This window comes from Bemisia tabaci, chromosome 4 (assembly GCF_918797505.1).
Source record: "Bemisia tabaci chromosome 4, PGI_BMITA_v3".
NCBI classification, from domain to species: domain Eukaryota; kingdom Metazoa; phylum Arthropoda; class Insecta; order Hemiptera; family Aleyrodidae; genus Bemisia; species Bemisia tabaci.
The window spans coordinates 56,727,544-56,750,679 of record NC_092796.1 but is presented as its reverse complement, the minus strand read 5'-3'; the positions used below and the strand labels follow the sequence as shown (position 1 = coordinate 56,750,679).

The 23,136-nt window shown below is 40.1% G+C and overlaps 1 protein-coding gene across 2 annotated transcripts in view; it reads left to right on the top strand.

Annotated features, from left to right (window-relative positions):
• synr (BH3-only protein sayonara) overlaps window positions 1–23,136 on the top strand; it is a 28,211-nt gene that overhangs the window by 1,303 nt on the left and 3,772 nt on the right. The window contains exons 2-7 of one of the 2 annotated variants that reach the window (XM_072300124.1): window positions 508–638; window positions 13,279–13,425; window positions 14,831–15,048; window positions 16,213–16,327; window positions 18,653–18,779; window positions 21,852–22,029. In XM_072300124.1, coding sequence (XP_072156225.1) covers window positions 13,390–13,425; window positions 14,831–15,048; window positions 16,213–16,327; window positions 18,653–18,779; window positions 21,852–22,029 — 674 coding nt within the window. In that variant the 5' untranslated portion in view covers window positions 508–638; window positions 13,279–13,389. Of the gene's footprint in view, window positions 1–420; window positions 639–13,278; window positions 13,426–14,830; window positions 15,049–16,212; window positions 16,328–18,652; window positions 18,780–21,851; window positions 22,030–23,136 lie in introns of those variants that run through there. The other variant, XM_019057105.2, reaches the window with a different exon arrangement.

Below are 23,136 nucleotides of genomic sequence, written 5' to 3'. Positions count from 1 at the left end.
GTTTCAGAATATTTTTATATTCATATTTGAAATTGACCTTAAAAAAAAATTAGCATTCATGGGCTAGAATTTTGCGAAGATTAACCGGGAATTACACCCTCGCGAAGTTCAAACACTCTCTGAGGAGAGACCCTGAGGCTGTCTTTTGCATTCAGGACTCTTCCAGACCTTCAACTCCACAAGAGGCCCATCGTTAGATTTTTGTCAGAAGATCCATGTTACGAAAGGGGTGGGAAATGAAACATGGGTTCTCCAGAACACATGAAATTTTTAGAGTATCATCCCCATCATTGTCCTAATTAATTTTGCGACTCTGAGTTTTTAGAGTCGCCCAAAAATTATAAAAATTTTATAACATCATAATTTGTGGTAGCAGGCATAAAGTAACGCGTTGAGTCTCGAAGGATTTCTCGTTGACACCATTCAATGTCGGACTTTTTTCAACGGTTAAGAACTGCGTAACTGCCTAATTTAAAGTGACTCCGCTCTTGTGTTCACGAAAAACAGGATCGCACTACATAAGCTCGTCGCTGATAGAGATTTCCTAAAGACATGAAATTAAAATCAAAATACCTGATAAAAGAATTTGTGGTTCTGCTAAACTCGGACTGAAGACGGAACTTCCTTGAATGAACAAGGTAAGAATTTCAATTGTTATTTTCCATTCGTTCTGTTCCAGAGGAAACTTCAGCGATTACTATAATAAAATAGTGCTAAATATGTATTACATAGATGTGCTCAATAAATAATTAAAAAAAAACTATGATAATTGAGAATCGAAACTTTTGCTCATTTTTTGATGTTTGATCAGGCAACGTGAGCCATTTGGATACAGTAATAGTAACTACCAGCAATTTGGCCACGTTCATCGGGTTTAATCCTGAAATAAGCGATCGATATTACTCTACTAACGATCCCGCGCGCTCACATGCCTAGAATATTCTGATGAGGCAATGTAAGAGGCCACATCGAGGCAGTGATAGTTCCTTGTAACAAGTTTTCCATATCCATTTATCTGACTCATAGCAATAACAGATTAATACTCTCTAATAATATCGGTCCGCGCGGGCTCGCTCCCATTAGTTCTCCTGCAATATTGTAGGTAGGCAATTTGAGCGGCATAGGAGCAGTAATAGTTGCTTGAAGCAGTTTGTCCATGCTCATTCGGTTTAATTATTCGGATTACCTTCAATTTCAAAGCTTGTGGCGCCGACCAGGTAGCCTTCAATTTCCGATGAGGCAATGTGAGCGGCTTGGGAGCAACAATAGTTGCCCCCAGCAATTTGGACGCGTTCGTTTGTGATGAAGGGAGGCAAAATATCCGTTGGATAGAAAAAAATGAAACAAGATAGTTGCACCACAGCTTAGATGAGCTAATTTAGCATCATTTGATTATAGAAAAACATCTAAAAGTAAAAAAAAAATGGATTTATTAGATCAAGTCAAACTTCGAAAACTTGAGAAAAACACAGGTGATTGCATTGCAAGCTCTAAAAACGATTTAATTAAAACGCTTATATCATTATGACTCATTCGAATTATGATTTAAAGTGTTTACAAAATGTAGTACAAATGAGTAATTAACTTGCGTTTAGCATCGAAAACTGAACATCACCTAATCACAAAGAGGTTTCTTCCATTGCACTGGAATTTAACAATTTTTAGCTCCTGAACGAAAATTTATCTTGACACTGTCAGCAAAATAAAGAATTTTTAAAAATTTAACACTTAAATTTATGAGATGCATTTAAAGAGAAAGATATAAGATGAGTCCGTAGATTAACCGAATAATTTTTCACAAAATATTGAAAACTCGTGACCTCTTGGCCATAGATACAAAATTTCAGAAATTGTCAAAATTTGAATTTTTGCCAAGGCACATGATAAAATGGACGTATTTATACTAAAAGGAAGCAGAGGCGGGTGGGAAGGAAGAGGTGTGCTCGTTAGTTGAAGACCGTAAAAATGAATGGGAATTATAAAGCGTCAGTGACGTCAGCGGCAACGATCAGTAGATCTGAGTCTTTAACTTGTAAGCCCTGTCCACAACGCTCTTGTCACTTGCGCACAGCTCATGAGTTAGCCAGAGACAATGAGACCTCCACTAGTATCTTGGCGCAATGGTGGAAGCTTTTACTCTCGGGACTTCAGCATTTTGCTGTTGACTTACCTACATGGTTGATGTTTAACAACGTGTAGGCAGTTTCGTTTTGCAAACAAGCCAAAGTTTGGGAGACTTATTTGGCTCATGACGTCATCCGAAGCTCATCATCCAAAATAAGTGTGATGACTATTGCTCCCTTATAATTGTCCAAAAGGAATTGTTGAATCCCAGAAAGTAAAAGCTCCCACCTGTCGCCAAGAGGCCATGCGGTGGAAGGTTTCTATATTTTGGCGCTTAGTTCCTTTAGATGTACCCTGGTAAAAATTGGCGATAAGAGCTGCGTTTCAAAATACCATGAGAATTCTTATAGCCGACTAAAGAAGGCTACCGCGAATCATGTAGCTGGCTGTAGAATACGGAGAAAACCATACGGCCGGGCTATACGAAGCGAAAAAAAAATATGCAGCCGGGCTATAGTTCCTATCGCCGGGCTTTACACATTATCGCCTGGCTGTTGCTTTTTCGCCATCGATTATAAGAGGCTATAAGAAATTGTGTAGAAATTCGTGTGCTTTGGAAATCATTAAGTTTGATACGGAACCACCTTAATTTTTACAAAACACACATTATATTTTCCTTTAATACGTATTTTTTTTCATCAATTAAAATGAGAATAATCCATACAGGATGTGCAAACATTTCAAAATCATGAGTTGAATAACGCTGACTCCGCCGGATTAAATATTAGATCCTAACACAAAGCGGAGCGGCGACGCACTGGCGCCTACAAACCTAACAGTGATACTTCACGCATTGCGCAACGCGTGAAGTATACCTGTTAGGTTTGTAGGCGCCAATGCGTGTTTCGCGCTGGCTGCCCGCCTGCCACGGCGTTTGAAGCAACTTTTTCACATCACAGGTATTGCACAGTATCATACGAAACTGAAGGCGCTCTAATATATTAGGAATGGCAGGCATCCATCAAAAGTACGGAGCTTTCCTCGCAAAATAAATCAAGATACTACGGGCCAAAAAGAGAGCAGTACTCCAAAAACTCACTTAGTCCTAGTATCCGTTATTAGTAACGTTCAGCATACAATTTATCGCCTGGCTGTTGCTTAATCGCCATCGGCTATAAAAGGCTATAAGAAATTGTGTAGCCGGCTATAGAAGCTATTGGAAATCTTACAGCCGGCTGTAGGTCTACGATATTTTGGAACACAGATTCTACTGCCAATTTTTACCAGGGTATGCCAAATCCGTTTTGTCCAAAACCCCAAAAGGAATCACGCCCATTTTTATTTACATTGTTCCTTGTCCAACTTGCAGAAGCACACCCCATCTTTCCCACACCCTTCTAGTTCCTTTTAGCATAAATACGTCCAAATATCTGATTTGGCTAATTGCATGCGACGGATATAATATGCTCGGCGGTTCTTCGCAAAAAAGGGAAGAATAACTCAATTGATTTTGGGAGCATACGAGGTAAATGCCTCGCCCCCGTTATTCTCGGGGGGTCACCGAGGGTTGATTTGATTATTTCGAAACGAGGGGCACTAGCACACGAAGCGTGAGGGAAGACAAGGAGCAATTATCCCCTTGAAAAGTTCATACCGTGTCTCGTGAGGGAAGTGACTCGGTCGTGCTGAGCTGAGGCGTAATTTTGACTTTACACACACGGCACACGGCTCTGAGCAGTCGAATATGTAATCATAAACACGTTACGTATTCCAGTGTCAACGGTGTTGCCGGCTACAGCTATTGAAGGCGCTCCTCCGAGCCGAGGGCTGGTCAGCGGTGGATTTGCCTCATAAAACGAGCAACCCCCGCGGTGAACCCGATTACCGACTGACCCAGATTCTTGGCGTAGGCGTGTGTTTATTTGTGGATGAGCTGTTATCGTATGCTCGCTCGCATTCAGCCTTTGTCAACAAGACCCACCTGAAGTTGCCGAACTCTCCTTCGGCAAACGTTGGGGCCTTTCCGTTGCCCCTGTTTCTCTGGGATTTGACCAGGATATATCCTAGGCCTTGTCTCCACCCCATATAGCATTTTTCAACGGAAAAATCGCGATTAATGGTGATTAAATCGCTATGCATGATCGCAATTTTTTGTTCAAAAAAATTGTGATCAATTTTCGTCGATAAAATCGAGATTAAATCGCCATGTATAGCGATTAATTGCCGGGCGATAAAATCGCGATTTTATTCATCAAGATTAAGGATAATTGTTCAGATGTTGATGATCCTAACGATTTTATCGCCGAATCGCAATTAAACGCAACTTTTTATTCGATTATATCGCGATGAATTGCCACCGATAAAATCGCCATTTTTCACGATCACTGCTACTTGGGACGGTACGTTTTCATTGGAAATTTCATCGTCCAACGACATAGGAACTGTAGATTGGTGCAGGTGCGGCCTACGAATAATGGAACACACATGATGGAGCGGTCGTTCGATACCCAAGTAGCTTATTTTAAAGAAAAAATTGCGATTTTTTTACGAATTTTTACGAGATTTTGCGATAAAATCACTAGAATCATCTACATCCAAGCGATTATACTCAATCCTATCGCAATTTTATCTTTGTAAAATCGTGTTCTAGAAAATCGAAATTTCCTCTCAATTTATCACGATTTTTCGTTCGATAATATCGCGATGATCACTGTCGATAAAATCACGATTTTATTGCAAATTTTTGCGATGAGATCGCAATGTGCAATGCAATATTGTAATAAATTGACGTCGATAAAATTGCGATACATTCTGCGATCAAATCGCAACTTTTCGTGATCACTGCTACTTGAGTAGGCGCGGCGGGGAGTGGAACTGTCGAACTGAGCTCTCGCGTGCGTGAGGGGTTTGAGAAGTAAGCACAGATTCCTGTGTTAAATTTCGCGAGAAACACGATGGTGCCACTGTTTTTCTCCGAGATCAACCCCAAAGCTCAGAAAAAGCTCTCAAAGTTGAGGCCATGATGCAAAGGATATCCCATGCTACCCTGAGAGTCCACCTCCACATTTAGTCAAACTCTTCATGCAAAGATAGGGAGCAAATACATTAGCAGGGTTGCAGTGTTTTCAGTTTTGGAGTCCCAAATAAGGGGACAACCCTGTTAATGTATTTGCTTCCTATCTTTGCATAGAGAGTTTGTTTTGGTATAGAGGTGGACTCTCAAGGTAGCGTGAGATATTCCCTCCATTATAGAGACTCAACTCTAAGAGCTTTTATTGAGCTTTGGAGTTGATTTCAGAGAAAAACAATGGCATTATTGTGTTTCTCGCGAAATTTAGTATAAGACTCGGTGCTAAAATCGCAAATTCCTGACACATGCAAGAGCTTCAGCTACTCTCAAGCAAGAGCTATTCTCGGTATAACCTCATCTTACGGGAATTTTTACAATAAATAGACCGACCAATATTCGTCCGACCAGGGGGCATTTCCATATTACAAAAAATATAGAAACAATCGCTATAAGAAGGTATTTGTAAATTAAATTTTTTAAGGCGGCGAATATATCGTTTACAGGATATCAATCATCGCAGATTCAACATTAGCCCTGATCTCAGCTCGATCTTTACTCGAAAAGTTTCCTCGTCACAGTTGACCAACAACGAGTACATGAATTGGACTGCATTTTGCAATTTGGAACTATAAATTCTGGCTCTTTTGGAAAAACACTTATGTGCATAGGGAAACTAATGGCACATACGTTGTTTTAAAACCGGGCTAAAATTTATAGTTCCAAATTGCAGAATGTAGTCCAATTCTACTAAACTCTTTGACCTTTCCTTGTATTAGTGGAAATTCAGCCAATTTTACGAGTAGTTGGGATTCAACGAATAACAGTCACGATCTAATTGAGGAGTTAAGTTCAAAAACGGTTCGAGCGGGGTGGGGCCCCTTTCGCAAAGAACAAATTCTCAACTTGCACATACTGTTGTTATTATTGTTATGTGGACAAATTTTCAATTTTTATAGAAATTCTTTTTGTTAAAAAAATTCACCGTTTTCTCTCGTTTATTTTTCTTTTTACTCAGAAGCCCCTACTTGCATCCTTTATAGATTAAAAGTGATTCTATGCAAAAACGACTCGAGTATCAAGCATTTAAACGCAAAATTTACTATCCTCAAACAGGGCCGGATTAAGGGGGTGGCCAGGTGGACCGCGGCCCATGGCGGCAAAATTGAGGGAGCGGCAAATTTTGCAATTTTTTTTAAAATGAAAAAAATTACAAACGAGAAAAGGCGATAAAATCTTTCATTTCCTGAGAATGTAATAATTTCTAATTTTGTCGTTTTGCGGCGATACAATAGACAGCACATTTAATTAGTCTATAGTTTTGAGAGAAACCAAACACGCAACTTGGCCTGGAAAGAGCAAAGAAGATGAAGACTTGAGATGAGAAGGGAAGCTCTCGGCGCGGCGGTCGACATGCAATGCAACATATATTAGCGCCTAAAAGACCGCATGAATACTTCACGCATAGCGTCAAATGCAGTGCGGTCAGCAGCGGTCGACGTGTAACGCATAGCGCCTACAATACTGACGGAATACTTCACGCATTGCGTCAAACATAGTGCGATTAGCACGGCGCGGCGCGGCAGTGGAAGTTAAAATTATTAAACCACATTTATGTTTGTTCTTTCATAATTTTTTCGTTCATTTCTTAGAAATGGCAGGCCTTGTCCACACAGAGATAGGTTTATGGAACTTAACTTTCGCGCCAATTTCCGTGAATGTTTGCTAGTTTTGTTGACAGAGCTTTCGCAAAAAAATGTGTCCAACGCGAGTGAACGCGTCTTACGCACCCCTCTCCCTCCGGCACGTTCACTTGATGGTTTTTATTGATGTTTCAAAACGAATGAGAAGGGGCGGCAAAATACAAGCGGCCCATGGGCGGCAAGTGGGTAAATCCGGCCCTGTTCTCACATTAGTCACTCTATGCAAAACTGGCCCGAGTCCACTAACCTTTTCTATTTCTATTATTTCTCATTTTCAAAAATATTTTTCTGTATTTAAATCGTGCCAACTTGAACTTGAAAATATGGAATGACGTTTTTTGAACTCAATCAATGATACACCTGATAATGTAACAATCTAGTACCATAACGAAATATTTAGTTTCTGTTTTAAGCGTCCAGCCCACCTACAAACTAGGGGCCTCAAAGAGGCTCATCGATGGAACTGTTGACTGTTGCCTTTCAAAGATCATCGGCCCGACGATCTTTGAGGGTGACCGATGTGTTCGGGATACATCACAGATCAGATCTTGAAATTTTCGAGGCATTCCGTGTAGAAATGGCTGAGAAATAGAAGAATTAGTGCCAGTTTGAGAGCCCCAGTTTGTACGTGGACTGGACGCTTTATGGAACCACGATTTTGCCACTTGGGCCATTTTTGCACCTATCTCATCAATTGATATCAGCAGAATTCCTTACCTACTCCGACTCGTCAATCTAATGCAAGGGAAGAAGTCCGTAAATCATTTCGCCAAATAGTATCATTTACTCCCCGCAAAAAATATGGTAATTTTTATCAGGGTTTACCCCTGCAATAATAAAAAACAAAGATTCCCTCAGAACTTTTGCTTATCCAAAATGATGGCGACTTTTTCAATTTTGTTCGGGGCACTAAGCAGGACACGGCTGAGCCCTTCGTAATTTTCTCAGAAAGACAGGCTTCTCTACCGTGACAGCTCCGTCAATAATACGCTGAGATCAGGCGCGGCTTTTAGCGGTGGCGCCAAGCTTCAGGTGCGTTAGCAGCTCGGCTGAAACCCCCTACATATGAGGGGCTTGGAGGACAAGGCACATAAGTGCAGTTCATACTATTTCGAGAAATATGTGTTTGAAGTTTCGGAATCACACGGACCCTTATGGCGGAGAGAAAGTTCAAACTGACTTTTCGATGCTTAAAAATCGGAATTTGGGAGCGAATCTTTCACAGAATATACATGAAGACTAGTTTTACTTGAAATCATGAAGACCTCAATTTTTCAAAAACTGCACTTATGCGCCTTGTCCTCTAAGCCCCTACATATGAGCTTTCAACTTTCATCGTCTGATTAGGAACTAACTGGTGACTCTTGGATATACGTATATGCATCGAAATAACAGAGAAACGTGTCAACATTTCAGAGAGAAGGAGAGAGGGTGTTGCCGTCTCAATATACCCTCATGGTCACCATTTTACGATGAATTATCGGTTTATGATCAAGTAAATTTTGATGGAGGGAAAGAAAAACCGATGGATACCGGTTAATCAGTACCAATATACCCATTAAAGTTTTTGGCATCAAACTGTACAGTTTTCATCGTTTTTGTATTTGACGTGCGGAACAGCCCCCCCCCCCCCCCCCTCTATTTCAAAAGTGAATAGTTGCTCGTGTGAAAAACCTGGGCTAGGCTTCACTGCCTAACTTAACCTAACTCGAAACTACTCCTAACTCATTTTTATCCGCGTGACTCTGATCATCTCAATCAGTTTCATTCAGTCCATCCGTTAAACTATGTTAGGACTATCAGTAAGCTACTTTCCCAGGATCGAGAGTGAATATCCTCCGAAGGAAACTCGCGCCTTATGTTGCAAAGAGACACGAGTGCGTTAGTTTTAAATGTATGACGCAATTCAAATTGTACAACGATCTTTGTGTACTTGAATTATACTAGTATTGTAATCAGTCCACGTACGGAAATGTTGCATTTCAATTCATGTCAACTCGTCAAAATAAAAATTAAACGGCATGAGAACAGTGTAGGAGAGAGAATTAGATGGGGTAAAGGATTGATAAAAAAAAAAAAAATAGGGAAAAGCATAGCCAAAAAAAATTAGATTCAATAATAATTTTGGACACTGTTAAATGCGGATGGCCGTAAAAAAGACAATTAAAAATCGCGGCATTAATATTTGAAACCAAAGAGCTGTCTTCGTAAATATCGAGAAATTAAATCCCGAATATGGTGCAAACCATTAAGTAGCGATAAATAGACATAAAATTAAGGTTATAGCCTCACTTTTAGACGCCCCGCAGTGGATGGAGACAATAGGAGAGGTCGGACAAAATTTGAAAACTTTAAAAGCTCATAACTCCGTCTATACAAAATTGTGAGGTTCTAAAAGTCGCGCCATTGGTTTCCTCGTAAAATTTTCTTCTGGAAACATTCCTCAAAATTCAAAATGTGACGAAATTAATATCAAAATATGCAGCTTTAGTCAAAAATGTTGTGTCCGACCTCTCTGATTAACTCGATCCACTGTGCGCCCGCGAACAAAAGTTTTTGTAGGATTCGCGCCTTGGTCGCGTTTCTTCGACTTAAAGTAACTTTTTTTCTGTTAGGTATTTTATGACTTTGTACCAAGCACCTGCAGCCAACTGTGGATAAAATAACTTACTAGTTTCCATTTTCATTTTTTGACCGTCAATTTTTCTCCGTATACTCTCCGCTTTGATTCTCCCTTCGCTTTTCTTCACCCCCACCCCAAAATTTCAACCATCAGGCGAAGAGGGCCTTCTATTTTTTTATATTGCTCCCAAATATCGACAGAGTACTTAAATTGAGTACTACCAATGGGTGGACAGCACATTTCTCTACACAACAGGGTCGGGCGCTAACATGGAAGGAGTGAAGTGAGTAAGGCAAGATAGCAGCCAACAAAAGAGATTAGCCGCAAGTATGAAATGAGCTTCGATCGTTACGCAGATATGTAGAGAGCGTTGACCCTGCTTAAAAATTTGCGAAGTTAGAGGCTGCAAGGTTGCCGAATACTTTGCCGTGAAGCATTCAATAAATCACTGAAGCTCCCCTTTAGTCGTTAATATTAATCCAAAGATATTCAGGCAGATATTTTTTTTTTCAAATAATGAAGTAAAGGGAATCATTTAAATACTGTTGTGATTCAAGCATCAGTGATATGGTTTTTAGTTGCAGTTTCCGAACGTTGAGCCCATTTCATTACAACGCCTCGCTACGCTGCAACTATTCGTGCTTTATGGTTGTCCGCGTTGCATGCGCGTAAATATGAAGGCGCAATGTCAGAAGCGTGACACACTAGCATTGGTTGGTCCGACCTGCCGCACAGTGGACCGAGTCGGTCGGACAAAATTTTGAAACTTTAAATGCTTATAACTTCGTTTGTACGAAACTTCGAAGCTCTAGAAGAGGTTTCATTGGTTTCCTTGTAAAATTTCTTCCGAAAGCGTCCCCTGAAATTTAAAATGTGACAAAATGAACATCAAAATTTGCAGTTTTAGTCAAAAATTTCATGTCCGACCGCTTTAACTGACTCGACCCACTGTTTAGAAGAAGCAAGACGGGGTACCCAGTGGGCAGTGGCTTCCTTCTCGCCATGACATATCGATGGCCGAAGTGTGAAACCGACTGTATCTTCATTAGCGACGTTGCAAACTCCCTGTTATACTTAATTTTTTCTTTGGAAAACTATTGTCAACGTTTTTAGAAAACTACCTGGACTTTTCTTCTCGGATAGCAGAATATTCTGTATAAATTTCAAGCTATAAACTTGGCTTGTTTCTCTTCGGAAAATAAAATAAGAGCGGAAATTTTGGAACATCGCAATGGAGATACGTGGTTCCGTGCTTTGGCTACATATATCGTGCAGCACACAGATCGCACACAGATCACACTTCCATGAAAGAATCAAACAATACTTAACATTGTTGGTAAACACTGTTTCTATCGAGAGCATCATGGACACCTTAATTAGTATGCCGGGTTGATGTGGGATCCTACAACGTTATTACCGAGAGCACCGGTAAAATATCCAGGAAATACTGCTGTACTGCTAAGGAAGAACGCTGTATCAAAATTAGGGAATTTCAAAAACCCCCGGATTAAACATACGTTCTTGAGGAAAGTTATGCATATTTTTCCTTGAAATTTTTACATGGATTAAATTGCAAACGAGCTGGTCTGAAAAAATGGAAGAAGGATATTCATAAATTTCCAAGTAAATTCATTTTTTATTGGAGGAAATGTGGAGGGCTCATACATAGCGTTTTTCCTCAGCTTTCCTCAGCTTCCTTTTCATTAGCGACGGTGAAACTGCAGAAAGGCGTACCTCGGTGTACGGCGTTGCAAACTTCCTGTCATAATTTATTTTCTACAGAGAAAATTACTGTTGAAAATTTCAGTAATTCTTCTCCTCTGTGCAAAAAATATTTTGTGAAAATTTCAAGTCATGATGTTAGTTCGCTCCCCTTTTAAGGAATGAAGTAGGAGCACGGAGATTTTGAAACTACGTGATCGAGGTACGCGTTTTTGCAATTTCTCCGTAAATATTTTTCATATCGATGAGCGAAAAGCGGAATAACCTCGTATCGCTATTACGGTGTTTCAAAATTTCTGCTCCTTTTGTATTTTTTCGATAGGAAGCAAGCCAACCTTAATAGCTTAGAATTCTTAAAGACTATTCTGCTAGCAGAGATCAAGGGATTACGGCGAGTAGCTTTCCACAGAAAAAACAAATAAGCATGAAACGAAGTCTACACCTCGCAAACGGCTCGGAAAGCATCGATATGCTTCTTAATTAAAGGCATTATTCCAAAAAAACAAAAAAATCTTAAATTCCTTGATTTTCGTTTACTTAATAACAGTTCACTTTAATGGCAGGGCCGGATTTGATGTGCCATTAGGCTACATAGGTTACGGCCTAGGTATGCGCAACATTCTGAGGGGTGCAACATTTTTGAAAATTCTAAAACATTTTTATAACATTTCGAACTTGTCACTTGTCACTATGTCACTATGTCATTTGTGCAACTGGACACCTCAAAATTGTTTAAAATCATGTTTTTTAAAGGTAAATCTGTACTATCTTCATATTGCCTAACATCTCCCTTCTAGTTGAGGGGGGTTGTATCTTGGAAACCTCCCTCTCCCCTTAAGGTATTTGCTGGTAAGGGCCCCCGCGCCAGACAAAATTCAGGCCCTAAATATGTAAGTTCGACCCCGCTTAATGGTGGTTTTCCTTGAGTGCAGCACGGAAATTGTGTGTACCTACTCATCGATGCTTGAGCAAAGAGTGCTACTTCGGCAACCCTGAGGAAGACGCTTTGTATGTCAAGACGAGACCTTGATGGACAGTCAAAGGGCTCAACTTTAACGTTGCCAGATCGCACAAAAATAATCCTAGTTGTATACATATTTCGTCGCCCCTCTAACGTAAGGGCGTATCTCGATTTCCACATGAGCCCCAGAAAGCATGGACTTATATGTGAACCAGGGCTCTCAAGGAAGTTGAGTTCGGCCCTTACGCCGGAGGAGCGACGATATGTGTATTGAAGAAAACTGCGGCAATCTGTGAACCTTGCCAAGCTCAAGGAAAGCGGGGAGCGATGAACCGAGAATTTTAGATTGTCGATAACACTGTGCGTAATTAATGGAATGGCAAGGGCACTCAATCGAAGGGGTTGGGGTGGGTACGGACGGGAGGTAAACTTTGAGGGGGGTTTATGGTTGGGGCGTTGAAAATTCCTCGTCCATTCAATCAGGAATGACCTTGTTATGGAGACTCATGATTTTTTCAATGATCAGTGATAGGGCACCTATTCGGGAAAGCTATGGAATTCAACGGGATGGGGAAACATAATACTGAATCCATTAGATGGGAGAACTCTCAGTCTCAAAGTATCGAAACTCTAGTGGAGGAGTGTACATTCTTTCGGAAAAATTATGCGTCCTAACATTGTGAGAGCGAATTCTCAGGTCAAGGGTAAGTTTCGTCGTTTTTCCTCATGCCGAAGAAAAAAAAAAATTCAATGGAGGTTCGTCTTATGGTGTTATTCCTCGAAAGCAGAACAAAATTGTGTGTACCTACTCGAGATGCTTGAGAAAAGAATGCAACAAATATCAAAACATGATTTTTCAAATCGTGACCTGTCAATGTTCTTTTTCCATGTCATCCAAAAATGACATCTGTCCTTGTTCTGTTGAGATTCTTGAACTCAAATCAAGCGCTGAAATATTATGAGTGTCATCGTTAGAAACAAATATATTCTGGCGTCGCACCACCTTAACGCCGAATACAATTTTTTGTTCTCCTGTCATAGACCAGGCCGGTGGGGGCAGACATACATCAACCAGTTGTACCTATACGACAAGTGGATTTCTCATCAGTCTTTAATGGTATGATGATTGTGCTTTCAGAGAGAAATGGATGCGCATTCAGAGAACTATACAATTATCTGAAATGATGGTAAGCAGCGGGCAGTTGGACACGCTTCGAAAACCTCGCTTAAGAAATGTGTTTAACATGATATGGGCTGCGCTTCGAGCAACCAACAACCACAATCTGTAAGTAATAGTAAAAAATATTTGTGGCATATGTACGGATTCACTTAAGTATCACATAATTAATCGGTCTTTTCCCGTTGAATTGAAAATGTTTATTTGCTTGATTGAACTCTGAAATTTTTTTCATATGTGTCTATGATAACCAGGAGCTGAATAAGCGCTAGTTGCGAGTCACATCTGACTGCATAATATTTCTGCACCATTATTAGTTATTCTAGCAAATCATTGTTCTTGGTATAGCAACTATAACCATTTAGCAACGCTGCAAAGATGATGCGCAGTTCGCCCAAATTACAAGGCCAGATTGCATTTCTGCAACACGGACGTCTTAAAAGCATACATAATTGTGAGCAGGACAGGCGCTACAGTTAAAAATTCAGAGCGCCTGCAATTTTGCGTGTATGCAACGCGGACATCCTATGAGCACGAATAGTTGTATCCTAATGTTGGCATTAAGAAATCCATTGCGCCTTCAATTTTTTCTCGCTTGTGAAACTGGATGTAACAGCATTGTATTGTCAATCAGCATTGTATCAATTTTATTGCTCTTGGAATATGAGAAACGTTTTCAGTTTTTCGACTAGTCAGACACTAAGAAAACTTGTCTCTCATGACCAATCTGAAACAGGATTTCGACAATAATATCGTCCGGTGCTCCTCTGATAGAAACATTATTATATGCCTAATTCAATAGGTCTATGCCCCATCAGATTCAAGGTTGCATTATAGATCCAAACAATTCAATTTATTACAAGGATGTATCCATGCAATTTTCTTTCAAAATGCTTGTGATTTTTGCATAAGATCGGAAGAAAAATCAGTAAAAGTTTCAGCTAGGAATTTTCCCACGATTCTTCTCGTAAAAATTCAGTTTGCGAGGGACATTTTGGCAACATTGAAATTTAGTTACGTTCTTTTATGAGAGCAACGACAATCCATACATCAAAAATTTCATACGTGGTAATTAATGGGCCAGTTTCGCTGGTTACAGATTCGTGGTTCGATGATTGATTCTTGTAGATTAGTTAAAAATATTGAGATCGGTCTCAACGGCAACTCTCTATGTTCATTATTAACAGAGATATCGCGCTTTGAAAAAGTCGGTTTATGACGTCATCCACCGCGGTAGTGACACCCTTGCTTTCTTTCACCTTGCTTTTACCAGTAAGGTGGGCACATATTTGCACTGGTTACTAACTCGGATGAAATCAAGGTGATAAGGAAACCAAGGGTCTCACTACCGCGGCTGATGACGTCATAAACCACATTTTTCAACGCGCGATATCTCGGTCAATATTCAACGTAGGAAGTTGCTGTTTGGACGGATCTCATTATTATTATCTAATCTACGAGAATCAAGCATCGAACCACGATCCTGTGACCAGCGCAACTAAATATATTTCAGGAATTGACGAAAGTAATGGGCGAAAATCTTCTGGACTCGTATTTGCAAGTGGAGAAGGACATCTGGAACGAGGAGCAGGATGCACCAGCTCCAAGGTTGGGTCACGCAATGGCCCGACTGGACAGGCTCAACACGGAGATCGAAACCACTCTCGCCAGCCTCACGGAGGACCGCGAGTACAACGTCCTGGCTTCCAACGTTCTTACAGATCATGTCGCGTGAGTTTTAACCCCATAAAATACCTACCGGAAGGAGTCAAACTTTTTCAGGGTGTCTAGCATCAGGAAAAACCGGAAAACCCGGAAAATATCAGGAATTTTGGCCGATCAGGAAAAAATCAGGAAAATATCAGGAAAATCGCGGAGAATCGGACGTTTTATGAGGAATTTTTCTTACGCAAATCTCCTCAGCGGAGAAAGTCTTACTGCTATTTGCCTACCGTGCCAGGAGTCGAGAAAAATTAGGAAAATATCATGAATTTTCAAAATGAAAAAATCTGGAATTTTTTATAAAATATCAGGAAAAATCAGGAAAATATCAGAATTTTTCAAAATTAAAAAATACTAGACACCCTGTTTTTATAGTATTTTAAACTATTGCAGTACTCACACGTGCTTGTTGCAAGGAACTATTTAAGGGGGGGGGGGGTCTGTGACGGTTTTACATTATTGTGTGTGCGTCCCTAATAATTTTTAATGTCTGCCCTCCAAAAGTAAAAAAGAAGTATAATTAATGAGGCTAAGGGTGGGGAGGGGGGCTCCAGATCCCCTATAACACCCCCCCCCCCTTGTCTACGCCAATGAGTACTTTTACGTGCTTGTTGCAAGGAACTCTTTTATTGAAATGGTTTTAGTGTGCCTTTAGTGAGTTTAGAGAGGAATACGCTGTATCAATGGTGAAAGCTACCAAACCACGTATTCGGTTTGCGACGTTACAGATTTCCTGTCATACGTTGTTGTTTGAATGGGAAACTACTGACAGTCTATTCTTTAAAACTTCGTAATTTTGCAGCTTCTGTGTGCGATGAGGCAAATTCTGAAAAACTTTAAGAAATGATTCTGATTTTTTCTCCTTTGAAAAAACGAAACGGGAGCGGAGATTTTTAAACACCGCAAACGAGATACATAGTTTGGTAGTTTTACCGTCGGTATGTAACGAAGGAAATGACTCACAGACTGTTCATCGTGTGCTTCGCATTTTCTCATTAATATTTTTAGGATAATATGTTTTTTTTAAAAAAAAAAACAAAATCTACTTTGTTTATGTTATTCATTTTGTATTTCATTCGTGCTGACGGACAGAATTTATGAGCTCCGTGCTCATTTTACACTCGAAGCTGTTTGATTGATTGTTATTACCGGTTTGACTATTGATTGTTGCAGGATGATAGAAACCTCGGACGAATCAATAAGGCGTTGCCTCGTTGAACTAGAAATTAATAGGAATATGCAACAAGCCTTAGAACACGAGGAATTTATAGCCAATTTGACTCGGAAGGTATGGTTTGGTGTACTTCTTACGGGGAATTCATTACCAAATAATGTATGTCTAATGTGTTTAAAATGGAATTGGAGAGAATTGGATTACATTTTGCAATAAGAAACCACTATTTCTGGCCCATTTTAGAAACAACATAGATGCCATTGGTTTCCCTATACAGATAGGTAAGTATTTTATGGAAGTGCCAGAGATAGTGGTTCCTTATTGCAAAATGTAATCCAATTAGACCTCGATAATTTCGCCATTGGAAAATGTTTTTGACATAAAGCTCATTTCCGGTCAATATCTGACCTACAGAGGGAAGATGCGTTTGAGTGGGAAATGAACCCATTGTTGGAGGATCCGTTCATTAGAGCACACGCGGACCTCTTGACATTCATGAGGTTTTCAAGGACAAGTGTCTGAAGGAAAACTCTTAATGAGTAACAACGTAATACTCATGATACCTATTGAAGACCTAGAGGAAAACTGTCCATGTCTTAAATGCACGAGGGAATCTCCGTCTTTACTTCTCGGTTCGACGAAGGGTCTCTTGTACATTAATGATTCTTTATGACGACCTGGTATTCGTAACATTTTATTTTTCTCACGTCCTTTTTAAGTGTTTGTTAGATCTGGGAGAAAAATGACATCTTGGCATCTTAAAAAAACTCCAACAACGGTACCAGTTACAAATACGCAAAAAACAACAGCTCACTGAGAGAGAAAATTATTGCTTGTCATTTTGCGAGATAAGAGATTTCGTCGCCATTTTGATGTAAGGGCGTATCTCAATGTGAACGTGTGCCCTGTCATAGATATGAAACAATGCTCTCTGGGGCTCATGTGGAAATCGAGATACGCTCTCATGTTAGAGGAGCGACGATTTTTCAAGAGACCTTTCACAGGCGATCCTAAAAGCCTACGGTACCTAACTGCTTCTATAATTGACTAGATTTATAGAGTCATTAAAATGGTGATATTTGAGTATGTATTCCTTAAAAATCGAAGGGGAAAAAATTAAACAGCATATGAGGACTTATATGTAACAATAGCGGATGTGAAAAATTACTTTTTCGAAACACATTCAAAAACTGTTTTGGCATCAAGAAAATTTTGAGAGAATACTTGAGATGTGATCCTCGAGATCTGTACATTATGCCAGAGCCAAACATATTACATTTTTGTGTCAACAAAACAGTTTTTTAAGCGTGTTTCGAAAAGGTAATTTTTCACATCCGCCATTGTTACAGATAAGGCCTCATATATATGAGAGATAGGGGGTTGTAGAAAAAAATAGAAAGGAGTTGTATTCAAAAATCATAAAATTTTCCGTCTCTCAAGTGTGATGTAAATACTTACCTTCGTTTCGATACACATCCCTGGTAAAAATTGGCTGTAGAATGTGTGTTCCGAAATGCTATAGACCTAAAGCCGGCTGTAAGCTTTCCAATAGCTTCTGTAGGCGGCTGTACAATTTCTTATAGCCTTTTATTGCCGATGGCGACTAAGCAACAGCCAGACGATAAAGTTTATGCTAAACGTTACTAATTACGGATACTAGGACTTAGTTAGTTTTTGGACTACTGCTCTCTTTTTGTGCCGTAGTTTCTTGATTTATTTTGCGAGGAAAGCTCCGTACTTTTGAAGGATGCTTGTCATTCCTAATATGTTGGAGCGCCTACAATTTCGGATGATACTGTGCAATACCTGTGATGTGAAATAGTTGCTTCAAGCGCCGCGGTACGCTGCGGCGCGGCGCGGCGGATGCGCTGTACGCGCATTGGCGCCTACAAACCTAACAGGGATACTTCACGCGTTGCGCAATGCGTGAAGTATCCCTGTTAGGTTTGTAGGCGCCAGTGCGTCTCCGCTCCGCTTTGTGTTAGGCTCCAATATTTAATCTCGCGGAGTCAGCGTTTTTCAACTCATGATTTTGAAATGTTTGCTCACTTTGTATGGACTATTCTCATTTTACTTAATGAAAAAAAATATGTTCTAAAGGAAAATATAATGTGTGTTTTGTAAATATTCAGGTGGTTCCGTATCAAACTCAATGATTTCCAAAGCACACGAATTTCTACACAATTTCTTATAGCCTTTTATAGCCAATGGCGATAAAGTGTAAAGCCCGGCGATAGGAACTATAGCCCGACTGTATACTTTTTTATAGCCTCGTAAAGCCCGGCTATATGATTTGCTCCGCTTTCTACAATCAGCTATATGATTTTCAATAGCCATCTTTAGTAGGCTATAAGAACTCCTATGGTATTTTGAAATGCAGCTCCTATCGCCAATTTTTACCAGGGATTGCCTTGATCGCCAATTTTGATTTTGTTTCAGGCACTTAAAACTCACCAATTGTACCTGTTGAATAGAAAAAAAATGGACACCGAAGACGAAATTACTAAATTAAGTGAGAAAGTTCAGCGATTGCAGAGGCTGTATGAACACCAGGAACTTATTTTAGGTCAGAATAAGCACGAGCCGCTTGAATTCTACCCATAAGTATAACTTAATTTGTCTTAGTAATTCAACATCAGTAACTAAGCCCATCGAATCCCAGATTTAAGCAAAACCTGGAGTAAAAAGGATGATGCCATCTCGTCCTAGCGGGACGCCCATTCCTGAACAGCACCTCTTCCATTCCCTCAAAATCTTTCAAGGTACACTTTAAATGGACTGAGCTAAGCAGAAAGGAATCAACCCACATTTTGGAAAAAATTGAGTTACGAGTGGTTTTGAATTTAACCACTGCCTACCAGGTACCTATAGCCAAAAATTCAAAGTTTTTGTTGGAGCAAATTTTTCAGAAATTGAACTTGAAGTTTATCTTTTACATCGAGTCTTATGCAGGAGCCGAACTTTAATCAAGAGCATTCCAATGTCGCTAACCTTGCAAACATAAACTATCATCTAAACTAGTTTCACCTCTACTTCCAATAAACTATGAATTCAAGACGAAAATTACCGTCGCAAAGTTTACTTTTTGCAAAGAATGTACCTAAGTTGCACAATCCCAGCAACATTGAAATGCTCTTAGTTCCTTTTTGCAAAATGCGATCCAATTGGTTGTTGCTGCAAAAAAATAGTTTCCCACAACCTGCTATACAATGCTCCAGTGACCATGTAAGTTGGCCCGAGCACTAACTTTTCGGGAAGAAAGCCTTTCCCCTACCTGGTTTCTCACTTAATATCCGCCCGAGTTTCGCATATCTTCCGTTTCTCCTCATCGCAGCTTCCATCAAACCGCAATTGCCCGGAAACTAGGACCGCACATCTTATCTGATAAAATCGTTCGCCCTTTAGACCGATTCTGGGGGGTTAGGCTAGACTAGTCGATGAGGCAACTGTTGATCTAATTTCATTACGTGAACGTAGAAGAAAAACGGGGTAAAAAATCACTAATGTGTGATCAATTTTCAAGGACAATTCTGTAATTTCTCCAACGATTTTAAATAGATTAAAACGCGTAATATCCAAAATCTAAGCTCAGATTCGGATTCCTCGTGAAAAACTGATGCGATTTCATGCATCAAATTTTAGAATAGCGTGAAGGAAAGAGGTTTAATGACGTAAAAAAACACTAAATGTGTGATCAATTTTCAAGGACAATTCTGTAATTTCTCTTACGATTTTAAATAGATTAAAACGCGTAATATCCAAAATCTAAGCTCAGATTCGGATTCCTCGTGAAAAATTGATGAGATTTCATGTATCATATGTTAAAATAGCGTGAAGGAAAAAGGTTTAACGACGCGTATAGATTCTGTCATACTACCCGTTTGAACTACGCCGCCGCGCGGGTCGCCCGAGTGAAACCGAACGGGGAGGCGCCGGCCGGCGCTAACGTTCAGTTTCGTCGCGAGGAATTCCTCACGATAAATTCTTATTCTTCCTCCTCCGCTGACCCACTGAGCACTACCCATGTTGCCACGTTGGATTCATATGCTCGAATCAGTATGTCTACGTTACGTCTCTTTCCTTCACGCTATGCTCGGGTATGATACATGAAATTATATCAATTTTTAACGAGGAATCCGAATCTGAACTTCGATTTTGGGTATCACGCGTTTTAAGTCAAATTTTCCAAATTCGAAAATCTGAAATGACTGACGTGGCTTAAAATGCCATCTCGGCTCCTGTTCGATGGATTTTCCTGAAATTCGGTGTCAGGGTATGATACATGAAATCGCATCGATTTTTTACGAGGAATCCGAATCTGAACTTCGATTTTGGGTATCACGCGTTTTAAGTCAAATTTTTCAACTTCAAAAATCCGAAATGACTGAAGTGGCTTAAAATGCCATCTCGGCTCCTGTTCGATGGATTCTCCTGAAATTCGGTGTCAGGGTATGATACATGAAATCGCATCGATTTTTTACGAGGAATCCGAATCTGAGCTTCGATTTTGGGGATCACGCGTTTTAAATCAAAATCTGTCAAAATTCAAAAAATTCAAAATTCGAAAATCCGAAATGGCTTAAAATGCTATCTCGGCCCCTGTTCGATGGATTTTTCTGAAATTCAGTGTCAGGAGGTATTTTTCGACGGGAAACTCGAATTTTTAGTCCATTTTTTAAAATTCTCAAATTCAAGATGGCGGACGTGGGCTAAAATGCTATCTCGGTTTCTGTTTGTTCGAGTCTTGTGAAACGCGGTATCACACGGTATTTTTCAACGGAAAACTCGAATTTTTAGTCAATTTTTTAAAACTCTCAACTCCAAAATGTTGGATGTGGCCTAAAATGAGCCCCGGTTCTGGCCTCCGTTTCTGTTCGTTAGAGCTTTGTGAACCGCGGGATCAGGGGTACTTTTCAACGGGAAACTCAAATTTTTAGTCGATTTTTGAAAATTCTCAAATCCAAGATGGCGGACGTGGCCTAAAATGCTATGTCGGCTCCTGTTCGATGGATTTATGGCGCCCCCTTACTACATGCCTACTCTTGTATTTCTGTACAGCCGCAAATTTAGGGTCAAGGGGCGCCTGACCGTCTATGGACCAGGTGGAGTTTTTGTCCTGAAAATTTACCTTTAGACGGCAATTCTCTTTTTATTTTGTCTATGGTTTTTATGCCTCCCCCCCCTTTCTCGCGGACTCTCTTTTCACTTTTCTTGCCTCCTTTTTCCTTCCATTTCCCCCCTTCTTCCTTGCTTTCACTGCCCAACCTTGTTTCCTTTTCCTTTTTTCCCCTTGTCCTTTCTTCCCTTTTTTTCCTTTTCCTTTTCCCCCTTTTTTTCCCCTCTCTTCTTCTTTCGTGGCGCCCCCCAAAGGCTGGCGCCCGTGTGCGCCGCACGCCCTGCACACGCCCTAAGTCCGGGCCTGAAACCTCTTTTTCTCGGTTCGATCCCGATGTGGCTTGGTTTTTTTCTGTTCAACTCCGTCCGAATAAGGTTGCTGACGAACAACACTCTTGTTTAAGCCCCCTAGTTATTGAAAACCCCAACGACAACTCCCCACGTGATACAATTCAATATAATTTTATTGAAGTCAATATAAACGTTCATAATTTCGATTAAAATATATTGATATCAATTTCAGTCGAGGGACTCGGTGCATCTGGATCTAGATCTGAAGTAGAACTAGACCGAATACGAAGTTACAGGGATACGCTTTACAGCGGTGAGCTCACATGGATGGAAGCGATCAAACTTGTTCAGGCCTCCAGTGTTCTTACCAGCGCTGGCGTTGATAGTTGGTTAGCCCTACAAAGTGCCGTGTAAGTAAGCAATAATTATTGAAATATTACCTAATGCTTAAATGTAAAACCCTAGAGATACCCGCATTTGGTGAATGAGGACTTATCTGTAACAATAGCGGATGTGAAAAATTACCTTTTCGAAACACATTCAAAAAACTGTTTTGGCATCGAGAAAATTTTGAGAAAATACTTGAGATGTGATTTTCGAGATCTTTACATTATGCCAGAGCCAAACATATTAAATTTGTGTGTGAACAAAACAGTTTTTTAAGCGTGTTTCTAAAAGGTAATTTTTCACATCCGCCATTGTTACATATAAGGCCTCAAATGTAAATAGAATCCTCTCCTGATTTAGCGACCCTCTACAATGACGTGGGCATGAGAGCGTACCTCAACTGTAAATGTATTACAATTTTCAATTAGGAACCATTATTTCTGGCCCATTTTAGAAACAACATACATGACATTGCTTTCCCTATGCAGATATGTGCTTTTACGGGGAGCCAGAGATAGTGGTCCCTTACTGCAAAATGTAATCCAGCTAATGTAGGTTTAATTTTTTTACTTAATTGAATAGCAGGGGCCGACCTCTAATGACGCCAGACATTTTTTCCAAGAATAAATTTACCCCTTTTCCGGTTTTTGACCCTTCCTTCCCCTTCTTCATGTTCCCATTTCCTCTTCCCCTATACCTCAACCTCAAAGGGGTGTATGAGACAGCACTATACCCCCTCCTTCCCCTTAGTATTAGATTTTTTTTTTCATTGACGACCAATCAGTTACTTAGTACCAGAGACGAAGAATCTCAGTGCTCGAGAGGCGGATCCAGCAATCTGGCAACATTGAATTGCCTTTATGTAAACCTATGCTAAATAACCGATTCTTGTTGAAGCACCTGACCCCTCTAAGAATCGATACATTTCCATAGGTTAAAATGGAGCTAAGGCAATGTTGGCAATTTGCTGGATCAGCCAATGCAGTGCTCATTTGGAACACATGTGATGGGCTTGGAGGACAAGGCACATTAGTGCAGTTTTTGCTATTTCGAGAAATACGTGTCTCAAGTTTCGAAATTACATGGATCCTTATGACAGGAGGAAAGTTCAAACTGACTTTCAGATGCTT